Raw genomic sequence first — 12,871 nt, 5'->3', positions numbered from 1 at the left:
TATGTTAACAAAAGGTTTCTTTGCGCAAAAAAACTAAGATAACAGGCAAATTATTGGTTTTGACCCTTATTCTGACCTTTTGTCATACAAAGTGTTTTAAAATTGCTTACTTACCGTTTGCAATGAAGCTGCTCATAGTGTCGCTGGAAGTGGCTGCTTAATCTTTCTTCAAAAGTTTCTCTGCAACTCTCCATACTACTGTCCATTGCTTACAAATCAGTCTGCATTCAAATGCTCTAAGCAATCATAATCCTCCAACGCGATCCCGATAGCCATAATACCATCAAAAATGAACTTGTTTCTAGAGCTGCAGAATGTTAATGCTAACGTTAAAATAGGGCCCTATGGAATCCGTTTTATTTTTTCCAAAATTTCATTGTATTTATTCTCAAATTCTGTGTTTTCTGTTTTTATTTTTGTAAATTCTGGTTTCACTGGTTAAAATAAATTTTAATTTGTCAACTAATTTGACATTAAAAGGATAAAATTTAAGAACAATGTATTAAGTTTTATTTAAAATTACATATATGCCAATGTATTTTGGCTGTCACTACAACAATGCTACTGACAAGCAACCAAATGTTTAGTTTTTTTTTTAATCATAAGACTCATCTTGTACTTTTCAGTCATCTGTATTAAATGTGTTAAGAATTATTGACGACAGGACATTGAATTATTTGAAAAAATGCACACCCAAGTTGGCAATGCACCACAAGTGTAAATTATTTTCAAATAATTCAAGGAACCAAAGGCAATTATTCTGCTTATACCATGTTAACACAAATTGTGGTGGTTATTTTAAGACATTTGACAGGTTAGGTGTGTTTTTTATAGCAAAATAATCAACTAGGGGTGGGACAAAAAAATCGATTCTTAGATGAATCGCGATTCGGACGTGGGCCGATTCTGAATCGATTCACAAATGTCAAGAATCGATTCTTAAATGTTAGTTTACAAAATACGTTATCAAAACCAAAAGGCAGACTCAACTGGGGGAGCGGTGTTGCACACGGACAACTTAAGAGAGTGCGCACTGCACGAGCGCATAGCGGAGCTTACAAGAGCAAAAGAGAAAGAAATAAGATCTAGAACAGCCCTGTTTGACTCATTCTAAACTGCAAGAAAACAAGACACACTTTTGGATAGTCTTGCTCTGCCTTTTCTCTGTTCAGTGAGCGGCAGGGAGACACACAGCGCATTTAATTTAATGACTCTTCTGACTGTGCTATAGCGTTTCCCTAAACCATCCGCTGGCTGTTTAGATATAACATGAAGATACTTCTGTAAAAATATGCACATAGTTTGTTATTCAGTCGCTGGATGCGCTGCATTATATAAATACAGTAATACTGCTGATCACTGTGTATAAAGATGATGCTAGACGCACGTCAGTTCGTGGGAGTTAATGACGGTTAAAATATAGAATTAATGTGTCACGTTTAATTATTATTTTTACTGGTTTTAATGTCTTACAACAGAAACAGGACATATATGTATGTAAGAATGACATTATTTATCCCTTAGTTGCATTAAAGTACAGTATATGACAGTTCAGAGACTAGAAGCAAAAGCACAAACATTAACCTGGCTTTGAGAGCAAATGTGATGTAATGACGTCACAGATATGCAAATTAGTACATCAAGAATCGATTCGGAATCGAATCGGGACCCTAAGAATCGATTCTGGATCGATTCACGAGGGTCCAAGCGATTCCCACCCCTATAATTAACACACTAGAACACTCAACCAATCAGAATAATGCATTCAACAGGCCCATGGTATTAGTTCTGACCGTAATATTTGGCAGTTGGTCATAATGTCATAGCTGATCGATGTATCTTTTGTAGTATATCAATTGTTACTATAAATATAGTATAAATCTAGTATAGCATTTAAAAGCCAACCAAGATGCTGATGATTGTGTATATTTTCGAATGCAGTTTTGCATTGCTCCTTGTCAGGATCTGCTTGTTAACATTTTTGACCACTGTGAATACACATAGATTATGCATTACTTAGAAAAGCAGAACCAATCCTGAAATCCAGAAAAAGAAAATAAATTAAATGCTATCAAGATGTCACAATCATGCTTGTACTTTTCTAATCTTTAATTTTGTTTTTTCCAATACAGGGAGCCTGCTGGAAGAGAAACTGAGGACTAAAGTCTCATTACACGCACGCACACACACACACACACACACAGATATACAGTTGCTGTATCATTTTATGGATACATGTTTTTATGAATATAAACTCTTATCTTATCGATAGATGTTTTTATGAATATAATCTCTTATCTTATGGATACATGTTTTTATGAATATAACATCTTATTTGAATACTTGTTCATTCCTGGATGTTTAGCCAATAAAATTCTAAATTTGAATCAGTCGTTTGTTTTTCCTTACAGAATATGGTGGCTTATGCAGTCAGGTTTTAGGTCCAACCAGACTCTAGTACACTCATTTCATTTGTACAGAGAGTCTGGCCACGCTCCATTGCAAAGGGTTACTTCCGTTAAGGAAGGTCCTCTGTTAAAGTTTAAAACTATTGGATCTGCCCAGAGTCACTCAGGATCTGCCATAGGCGATCGCTAACGTGTGGTCGTGACGTATATCATGCGCCAAAACCGGCCTGAAACAACAAGTCTGAATGATCAGACAAACAAAACTTAGCAAACATTGTTCTTGCTCCGGCTTTAACTTCTGTATATTCGGCAGTTTTGCAACAACGGACCGGATAGCTTTTCTTATGTCTTTCTCCGCTGCCATTACTGAACTACAACTCAAACTGATGCACGACCTCAACATCATCGTTCTTACCCACCCCTCTTCTGTTCGCTGATTGGACCTGCAGATTTTTGCAGGAGAAAACGAAACTCTAGACAGCAGTCCCAGACGTAGTACTGAAGCTAAATGAAAATTAAGCGGAAGCACGTAGGAGGGCGGAGCTAGGCTAGTCAGGTTAACACATTGTCTTGTTAAATGTGTCTATTGTCAAAGTCAAATCATGGTGCCTTTATTTTATATCACCAACAGCTTAAAAGATCATACCCTACCTTTGTGGTCAAAGGTTGAGTTTGAGTCCTTGGTTAAGATAAGCAAATGTATAGCCTACTTTATATACTTCAACTCTCTTCTCTTATACAGCATGGGCTACTTTCATGCCTGCAGACCTAGATTTGCACGTTTTGCACATGGGATTTTGTGTGTTTCAAACGGAAATCTACATGTTTTTCACATGTGAACAACATCAATTTCACTTGTGAAAAAACATGTGATCTCATGTTAAATGTGTGCTTTTGGAACATTTGTGTGAATCCCATGTGAAACACATGTGAATTCCATGTGAAACACATGTGATTACATGTGCATACTTTTTTACATGTGCCACATGGGTTTCACATGGGATTCACACAAAAATGTTAAAACCAACATTTAACATGTGACTTTTTTGTTTCACATGGGATTTTATGTGTTTCACATGGAAAAAACATGTTTTTCACATGTGAGCACATGTAAACAACATAAATTTCACATGTGAAAAACCACATGTGATCAAATGTGAAATGTGTGTTTTTGGAACATTTTTGTGTGAATCCCATGTGAAACACATGTGAATTCCATGTGCAACACATGTGAATTCCATGTGCAACACATGTAATCACATGTGCATTATTTTTTACATGTGCCACATATGATTCGCACATGGGAAATTCATGTGACTTTTATGTTTCACATGGAAATTAACATGTGTTTCACATGTGATCCCATGTGATTCACATGGGAATTTGCATGTGTTTCACATGGGAATTTGCATGTGTTTCACATGGGAATTTGCATGTGTTTAACATGTGATCTCATGTGATTCACATGTGAATTTACATGTGTTTCACATGGGAATTTGCATGTGTTTCACATGGGAATTTGCATGTGTTTCACATGGGAATTTGCATGTTTTTCACATGTGATCTCATGTGATTCACATGTGTTTCACATGGGAATTTGCATGTGTTTCACATGTGATCTTATGTGTTTCACATGGCAATTTGCATGTGTTTCACATGTGATCTCACGTGTTTCACATGGGAATTTGCATGTGTTTCACATGGCAATTTGCATGTGTTTCACATGTGATCTCATGTGTTTCACATGGCAATTTGCATGTGTTTCACATGTGATCTTATGTGTTTCACATGGCATTTTGCATGTGTTTCACATGTGATCTCACGTGTTTCACATGGGAATTTGCATGTGTTTCACATGGCAATTTGCATGTGTTTCACATGTGATCTCATGTGTTTCACATGGCAATAGCATGTGTTTCACATGCGATTTTATGTGTTTCACATGGCAATTTGCATGTGTTTCACATGTGACCTCATGTGTTTCACATGTGACCTCGCATGTGTTTCACATGGGAATTTTCATGTGTTTCACATGGGAATTTGCATGTGTTTCACATGGGAATTTGCATGTGTTTCACATGGAATTTCCCATGTGATCTCATGTGATTCACATGGGAATTCACATGTGATTCACACAAAAGTGTTCCAAAAGCACACATTTCCCATGTGCAAAATACATGTTCCACATGTGATTGCAACATGTTTTCATGTGTCACATGTGATTTTAACATGTTTTCACACATTATTTTCACATGTGCAAAAATCATGTTCACATGTGGTCACATGTGAGCACATGTGTTTTGCACATGTGAGCACATGTGTATTGTACATGTGAACAGATGTTTATTGCACATGTTAGCACATGTGTTTTGCACATGTGCAATGCATGTGTTTTTTCTGTAAGGGGGGTTCCGCCCGACGATGGTTCCGCCCTGACAACTGACTCCGAACACCGGAATTTCCGGGGTTTCCCCGAACACCAAATCAAGCCCGATTACGCACAGGTGAGGGGGATTAATACAGCGTTTGCTGATAGGTCAACGAGGAGGGAAGGCAGAGTACAAAAAGACCTTTGAAGACATCAAACGGTGTGCTTTTGGTGTACTTTGTGTGCGCTGTGTTGCTGCTGTGCAGACTCGTTGTGCCGACCTACATCGATCCCTTTGTGAAGAAAGATGTAGAAGGCGACCGGGCGAAGAGATTATTGGGCGATTTCACTTTGTGAGTGGGCTAATACAGAGTCATCGAGTGCATTGATGCAGGATTATGCTGACAACGAAGAGTGAGTAATAGTTGATGTGTGTTTATGAAATATTCAGAAGAAGAGCTGCTTGGTGTGTATTCTAAGTGTGTTGAAGGTCCCTGGCCCCACTGTAGAGGGAAGAGTGGGCGAGCCGCGGATCAACCGGAAACACGGGCAGGGAACTCAGCTGGGAAACCGCTCGCCATTTGTCGTCTGGCCCTGCGGATAAAAGAAGCGTGGGTGAGCCGAAGAGGTAACCAGGAACATACAGGGGCTGTGTTGATTATATTTGTGTACCAACCCTTCTTCTCTGTGGCAAGAACAACGCCCAACCAGCCTCACGAGGGGGTCGAGTCCAGGCGGTCAAGTCCGTAAATTCACGTGAAGTGTGTGCAGAGTGCTGTGGGTGAGTTGTGATTATCATTGGTGTTTACACTAAAGCTTGCTGTGTATGCTGTGCTTGTAGCGACCAAAGCCGCCCTGGCCCCGGACGGGTCGTGAGAAGACAAGAACACGTTGCGGCCCGAGCCCCATGAGAAGAGGAAACTAAACTTTTTATCCCCTGTGTGTTAGCGAGAGCCGCACCACTCCAGAAAGCAGGCAGTGGCGAAGCCCAGCGGTACATCAGAGTGAGTAGCAGTCAAAGTGCACTGTACGGATTGAGGGTCGTTGTTGTGTGTAGATCTGTCCAACAGAAACCTTGGTGTGCGCGAAGCCTCGTCGAGAGTTCGCCCCAGCTCGCGACCCCTGTCATTACAAAAGGAGGGGGAGCTAGGGAACCGTTCGGCTCCGCGTCACTCGACCCATCAGTCCCCACGACACCCAAGAAGCTTAAGTGGACGGGTGAAGGTATACGGTGTACGGACGCTGCAGCGAGAGCCCACTGTCTGCAGAAGTGAACGAAAAGCCCAAGTCTTGTGAGTAACTTACCTTGTGGTGTGTAACCTACTTTTGCTTACAGCAACGTCTTAAGGAAGAACGAACCGTGTCAATAGTGTGAATCACTTACCTGTGCCCCAGTGAATGCCCCGAAGTGAACGAAAAGCCCAAGTCTTGTGAGTAACTTACCTTTGTGGTGTGTAACCTACCTTTGCTTCCAGCAACGTCTTGAGGGAAACCGAACAGTGTCTATAGCGTGAATCACCTACCTTTGCTCCAGTGGATGTCCCGAAGTGAACGGAAAGCCCAAGTCTTGTGAGTAACTTACCTTGTGGTGTGTAACCTACTTTTGCTTACAGCAACGTCTTAAGGAAGAACGAACCGTGTCAATAGTGTGAATCACTTACCTGTGCCCCAGTGAATGCCCCGAAGTGAACGAAAAGCCAAAGTCTTGTGAGTAACTTACCTTTGTGGTGTGTAACCTACCTTTGCTTCCAGCAACGTCTTGAGGGAAACCGAACAGTGTCTATAGCGTGAATCACCTACCTTTGCTCCAGTGGATGTCCCGAAGTGAACGGAAAGCCCAAGTCTTGTGAGTAACTTACCTTTTGTGGTGTGTGCCCTACCTTTGCCTACAGCAACTTCTAAAGAAAGAACGAATAGTGTCAATAGTGTCAACCACTTACCTTTGCTCCAGCGAAGGCCCCGAAGGAAGGAAATGCCAAGTCTTGTGAGTAACTTACCTTGGTGATGTGCAATCTACCTCTGCTTACAGCAACCTCTGAACGCTAAACGAGCAGCCTCAGTAGTGTGAGTACTCACCTCTGGCCACTGGCTCGCACCTGTGGAACGTGGAAGACCCCCGAGAGACCAGTGAAGTCCCAGCAGAGAAACCTAAGAGTGAACGAGAGACGGAAGGAATTAGGCAAGTAGCGACCCAGTACGGAAACAAGCCACTAATTGTGTTCTCCCTGTTCTGCCTCCAGGAAGAAGCCGAGGGCGCCACGGATTGAAGGACAAAACTGGAAAGGAGTCCCAGCCCCCGCTTCATGGTCCAAACCGCCCTGGAGGCGAGAAGAAGAAACTTGTTTTAAATTGCCCTTCCCCCTTTCCCCCCTTGCTTTTAAATATTTAAATAAAGTTATATTTTAATTGTAGTATACTTGTCTGTCTGGTCATTGGGGTGGTCTTGGGAACCTCCTCGAGGTGGAAACTAGAGGGGGGCGTGGCCCTTTAGCTATCTCGGGTCCGCCCCAACCTGTGACATATAGCTAGCATTAAAGGATTCAAAGAGATCTCAATATATGATGATGTTCTTGATGGGAGATTCAGAGACAGACTGCAGGTGAATAATCAGACTGGAGATCTCACCATCACAAACATCACAACTCATCACACTGGAGATTATAAAATGAGCATCATCAGCACTAGAGAGATCTCATACAGATTCAATGTTATTGTCTATGGTGAGTTAAGATTTGTTGTTGAGTATTACATGAACATATTTTGACATATTAGCTGCATGATCTATATGAATGTGTAATTTGAATCCACTCATATAATAAATTGATTTCTGTCCCAAATGGTTTTCAGCTCATCTGCCCGTTCCTGTCATCACCAGAGACTCTTCACAATGTTCAAGCTGTTCATTATTGTGTTCAGTGTTGAATGTGAGAGATGTGAGTCTGTCCTGGTACAAAGGAAACAGTTTATTGTCCAGCATCAGTGTGTCTGATCTCAACATCAGACTCTGTCTATCTCTGGAGGTTGAATATCAGGATACACACACATACAGCTGTGTACTCAACTATACCATCACAAACCAAACTCAACATCTCAACATCACTCATCTCTGTCAGACGTGTTCAGGTGATGTTTGTGTTTATTCACTGACCTTTTTTAACCAAGATGATTTTTATAAAAATGTAAGATGAAGTTTTTTTTGATCTGCCATGTGAATAACCACAGGGAAATGATGTCATACTTTTTCATGATTGTGATTCATTTTGTTCTTTTGTTCTCTCAGATTGTGTTTGCTGTTGTCATGTTTCTGAAGCTGTGATCCGATTGGTGGTCTCTGCTCTGGTGGGTGTGGCTACTGTTGCTGGTTTATGACATCACCTCTAGCAGAACTAAACAGAAGAAAAGATCACAGACACCATCAGACCGACACTGATCAACTGAACATTCTCACATTTAGGTTTAACTGTTTGTTTTCTTTAAATACAACTTGAAGCACAGTTAATGTCAAAGATTCAGTATTGGGTCAAATATATCATTTATGAAGTTGTTCCCTGGCCTGTGTCTAGGATTTGAGTTTCACTGTCAGCACAGTCCAAACCAATCGGTTCAAAGTACAAGAAACAGAGAGCTGGATGAGACACTGAGATGCATACAATAGTGAAAGATGAGTTATATTACAACTAATGAATGCAGAACTGAATATGTAATTTTGTAACTAATGCAGATTGATAATAAACTAAAATGTATTGTTGCAATGTTCTTTTAAATGTTGCAGGTGCAGTTTTCCAGACAGGGCTTATAGTCCCAGACTTAAATGCTTGTTTGAATTTAAAAACATCATTCATTGACCTATCTCTTAACCAGTGTTGGGCAAGCTACTTGGAAAATGTAGTGAGCTAAGCTACCAGTTACTTCACATTAAATGAAGCTTCACTACACTGAAGCTACCCCCCGGGAAATGTAGCAAGCTAAGCTACATCAATAGTAGTTTGCTACATCCAAGCTACTTTTTTATTTTTAACCAGTTTTATTATGTAAATGTAACCCACTCAAATAATTGAATTGATGGATTGAATATTTCTGTCACTCATACCTGAGACTTAAGTGTTTTTTTTATTATCATTGTTTTTTTATTTATTTGTATATTTTTTTACCTGGTGCATATAACATGTTTAGTCATGTAAAATACATTTATATATATGTGTGTATTATTTTTTTTTGTGTGAATTGCAATGGATTATTAGAGAAGTTGAGTCGAGTGATGCTGACGTCACTTGTGCGCCAGCTTGTGGTGAGAGATGTGCGCTGCATTTTGGCAGCTGCTCAACTTAATCCATCCTTGCAAATCTCTATCTAAATACATGCTAAAACTGTTTCATTGCGTTAGGTAAGGTTTAATCATTCTTATTTTCTGAATAATTTCTGTGTATTTTAATTTTTGATGTAAGATGATGATGGGTGATGCCATCTGTGAATCGGGCATAAAGTTTGCAAACTGAGTTTTTTTTTTTCTTTTCTTTCCTGTTCTTCATATTATTGTCATTGTTGTTTAAATAGTTTTGAGATTGTATTTAAACAATATATGTTTACATAATGTTTTAAGTTGAAAGTAATCAACGTTATTATTTTTTTTTTTTTTTATTGAATAGAAAAGTATATCAACAACAAAGGCAAATATATATTCACAGTTTAAATAAGTATAACAGGCTCAACACAAGAAAAAATTGAAAAAATAAATAGAAATCTGAAATAATAATTTAAATGAATTTAAATAACACGTAAAAGAAAAATAAATAAATGAATAAAACAAAGATACATATTAGGGGCAGTATCACAATAAATTAAATGACGTCAATAAGTAAAGCAGCTTCATAGCACTCTGACCTTTCATCTTATTAAGGGCTTTGGAAAAACATTTTAAGTCATTTTTGAATACAATAAGTAGTGGGGGGGATTTAAAGAATCTACATTTATGAATGAAATATTTTGCTAATATTACAATGTTATTAAGCAAGAAAGAATTAACACAACAGTCTTGAAATACTCCAAATAAAATATGATGCAAAGAAAAAACAAAATTATCAGCAACCACCTCTTTTTCTATCAACCAGTCCTGAAGTGATATCCAGAACAGTTTGGAAAAATTACACAAGAAAAAAATATGATCTGTGTCTTCAGATTGGCTTTCACAAAAGGAACAGGGAACCATTTCTATATTAAATTTCTGATTTAAGAATTTATAAGAAGGATAAATCTCATTTAAAATTTTGAAATGTATTTCTTTAGCCTTAGGAGGAACAGGAAATTTCAAATAAGCCGTTCGAAGATAAGTCACAGTATTCTTATCAAACATGTGATCTAATTTGTTTCTTTTAACTTGACAGGGATAACAGGTTTTTAAAATGACCTGTCTTATATATTTGTTAGTACAACTATCACTTTTAAACTGAAAATCTCCAATATATAAGGCTGGGAGAACTGGTTTAACTTCAGAATAGGAAAGAGAGGATTTCATCAGCATTTTTATGCCAGAAGGTATTGCATTCACAACAATGAAAAACTCTTTCGGGTGACAGGCAAAACCATGTTTCAAAGTAAAAGCATTATAATCTAAAATGTTACCCTGTTCATCCATTAGATCTCTCACTGACCATATACTTCTGTTTAACCAATTCTTATAGCATAAAGATCTGTTCCTGTGCAATATATATCTGTTGTTCCAAATTGAAGCATTATGAGGTGTAAAATTGTGTGTATGTGCCAATTTCCAAAATAAGAGTACTTGTTGATGGAATGTAGATAGTTTCACTGGGAGTTTAGATAAATCAAAATCACATTTGAGAAAAAATTTAATTCCACCATATTCTTGAAACAGAGCTGATGGAACTGTAAACCAAAAACTATCTTCTTTACATAGAAACATTTTTAACCATTTAAGTTTTAACAAAGTATTCATGTTTTCAAATTCAATTACATTCAAACCACCTTGTTCATAGGATTTTGTAGTGTCTGTTTTTTTAATATAATGGGCTTTGTGCTTCCAAATAAAATTAAACATTTTTTGGGAACATACTTTGATGAAATTTGAGGGGGGAGCCAAAGAAAAAGCGGGATAAATCAGTCTTGATAAATATTCAACCTTCGTTAGCAAGATTCGGCCAAAGATGGAAATGTCTCTTTGTAACCAGCAATTTAATACTCGGTTTGCTTTTTGCAAGTTATTATCAAAGTTTTCTTTCGTACTTATTTTCTGGTCTTTGGTAACTATAATGCCTAGATATTTCACTTTATCTTTTACCGGAATATTATGCAAACAAGCACTATCACTCTGATGCAGGGCAAGAAGTTCACATTTGCTTAGATTCAACTGTAGTCCTGATGCCTTAGAAAACACATTAACTAATGAGATGGCCAGAGGAACTTGGTCTTTGTTTTTTAAGAACAGTGTAGTATCGTCTGCCAGTTGACTAATTGCTATACTTTTACCAAATACTTTTAATTTTTGTACCGTTTGATCATGAATAACTAAAGTAGACAACATATCCGCAGCCAAAATGAATAAAAGAGGGGATAGAGGGCATCCCTGCCTTATTCCACGACTGACAGGAAATCTTTGTGATGTACCACAAGGAAGAGAAATAGAACTGTTCATACCTTTATAGATCATTTTTATAATATTGACAAAGTGCTCACCAAAACCAAAACTTTCTAAAGCTTTAAATAAAAACCTATGTTCTAGCGTGTCAAAGGCTTTCTTAAAGTCTAAAAAAAGAATATATCCATCATCCTCTATCAAGTGATTGTATTCTACCACATCCATTACTAGCCTTATATTATTGTGAATGGACCTTTCCTTAAGAAATCCCGATTGAACCTCATTAACTACTCCATTAAGTCCTTTTTTTAATCGATTGACAAAGACGTGTGTGAAAATTTTATAGTCACTGTTAAGTAAAGTGATTGGGCGGAGATTATCTAAAATTCTATGATCTTTATCTGGTTTGGGAATTAATGTAATCAAGCCTTGACTCATTGTGGGGCCCAATGAACCATCTTCAATAGATTCACTAAGGGCATTAAATAGTAGCATTTTCAATTCATTCCAAAAGAATTTATAAAAATTTCCTGTAAGGCCGTCAGGACCAGGCGATTTGTTTGGTTTGAGTTTCTGAACAGCTAAATCAAGTTCTTCCATACATAGTTGCGCATCACAAAGATCTCTCAATTCATTGTTAATCTTGGGAATATAATTTATAATTTTTTCAAAAAAGTCATCACACTCATTTGGAGAAAAATTAGACAAATACAAGTCACTATAGAAATCATGTATTTTTTTGCTAATTATTTTAGGATCAGTAATTTCAACATCATTTACAATTAGGGAAACAATACTGTTTTTTGATTGACGTCTTTTTTCCAATCTACAAAAATAGGACGTGCTCTTCTCTCCCTCTTCCATCCATTTGGCTCTTAAACGAATGTATGCACCTTTAGCTTTTTTAATGTACAAGTCATCCAGTTGTGATTGAAGAGAAATAAGATTACTTTTTTCTAAGCTATTCAGAGAAATTTTACTACAGTACTTATTAAGTTCAGATACAATTTTGTGTTCAGTTTGTTTTCTTATTTTGGCAAGCATTTTACTATAGTTTATAGAAAATTCACAAATTCTAAATTTAAGGAACTCCCACCTGGCTTTATGAGAACTGAAGTCATTACTGTTTTCAATTTCTCTAATCAAATCTTTTAACTTAGCACAAAATCCTTCATTTACAAGCAAATCAGAATTAAACTTCCAATATCCCTTACAATGTGAAATTTTACTTGTTGGCGTAACATCCAAGGCAATAGCACAGTGATCTGTTAAAGGTGCTGGTGAAATAGTGCAATGCTTAACGAAATGTAACAAATTATCTGAAATCAACCAATAGTCGATCCTTGATTTGCTAGAGGCATTGGGTCTAAACCATGAGAACTGTTTGGTGTTAGGGTTAAAATGTCTCCATACATCCAATAATTTAAGATTATTGCAAAAATTTGTAATCAGAGAGTTTGGTTGAGGGGTACTACTTTTAGGTGGATGTCTGTCAAGAGTTTC

General features: G+C 37.6%; 1 protein-coding gene across 1 annotated transcript in view; it reads left to right on the top strand.

Annotated features, from left to right (window-relative positions):
- The window catches only part of LOC141362963 (uncharacterized), a 54,647-nt gene extending 46,502 nt beyond the window's left edge, over nucleotides 1–8,145 (top strand). The window contains exons 3-4 of the mRNA XM_073865285.1: nucleotides 7,624–7,899; nucleotides 8,057–8,145. Of these exons, the coding sequence (XP_073721386.1) occupies nucleotides 7,624–7,899; nucleotides 8,057–8,145 (365 nt within the window). The remainder of the gene's footprint in view (nucleotides 1–7,623; nucleotides 7,900–8,056) is intronic.
- The last annotated feature ends 4,726 nt before the right edge of the window (nucleotides 8,146–12,871 follow it).

This window comes from Misgurnus anguillicaudatus, unplaced genomic scaffold, assembly GCF_027580225.2.
Source record: "Misgurnus anguillicaudatus unplaced genomic scaffold, ASM2758022v2 HiC_scaffold_31, whole genome shotgun sequence".
In the NCBI taxonomy this organism is placed as follows: domain Eukaryota; kingdom Metazoa; phylum Chordata; class Actinopteri; order Cypriniformes; family Cobitidae; genus Misgurnus; species Misgurnus anguillicaudatus.
The sequence above is the reverse complement of the archived record's forward strand: the minus strand, read 5'-3'. Positions and strand labels throughout refer to the sequence as shown.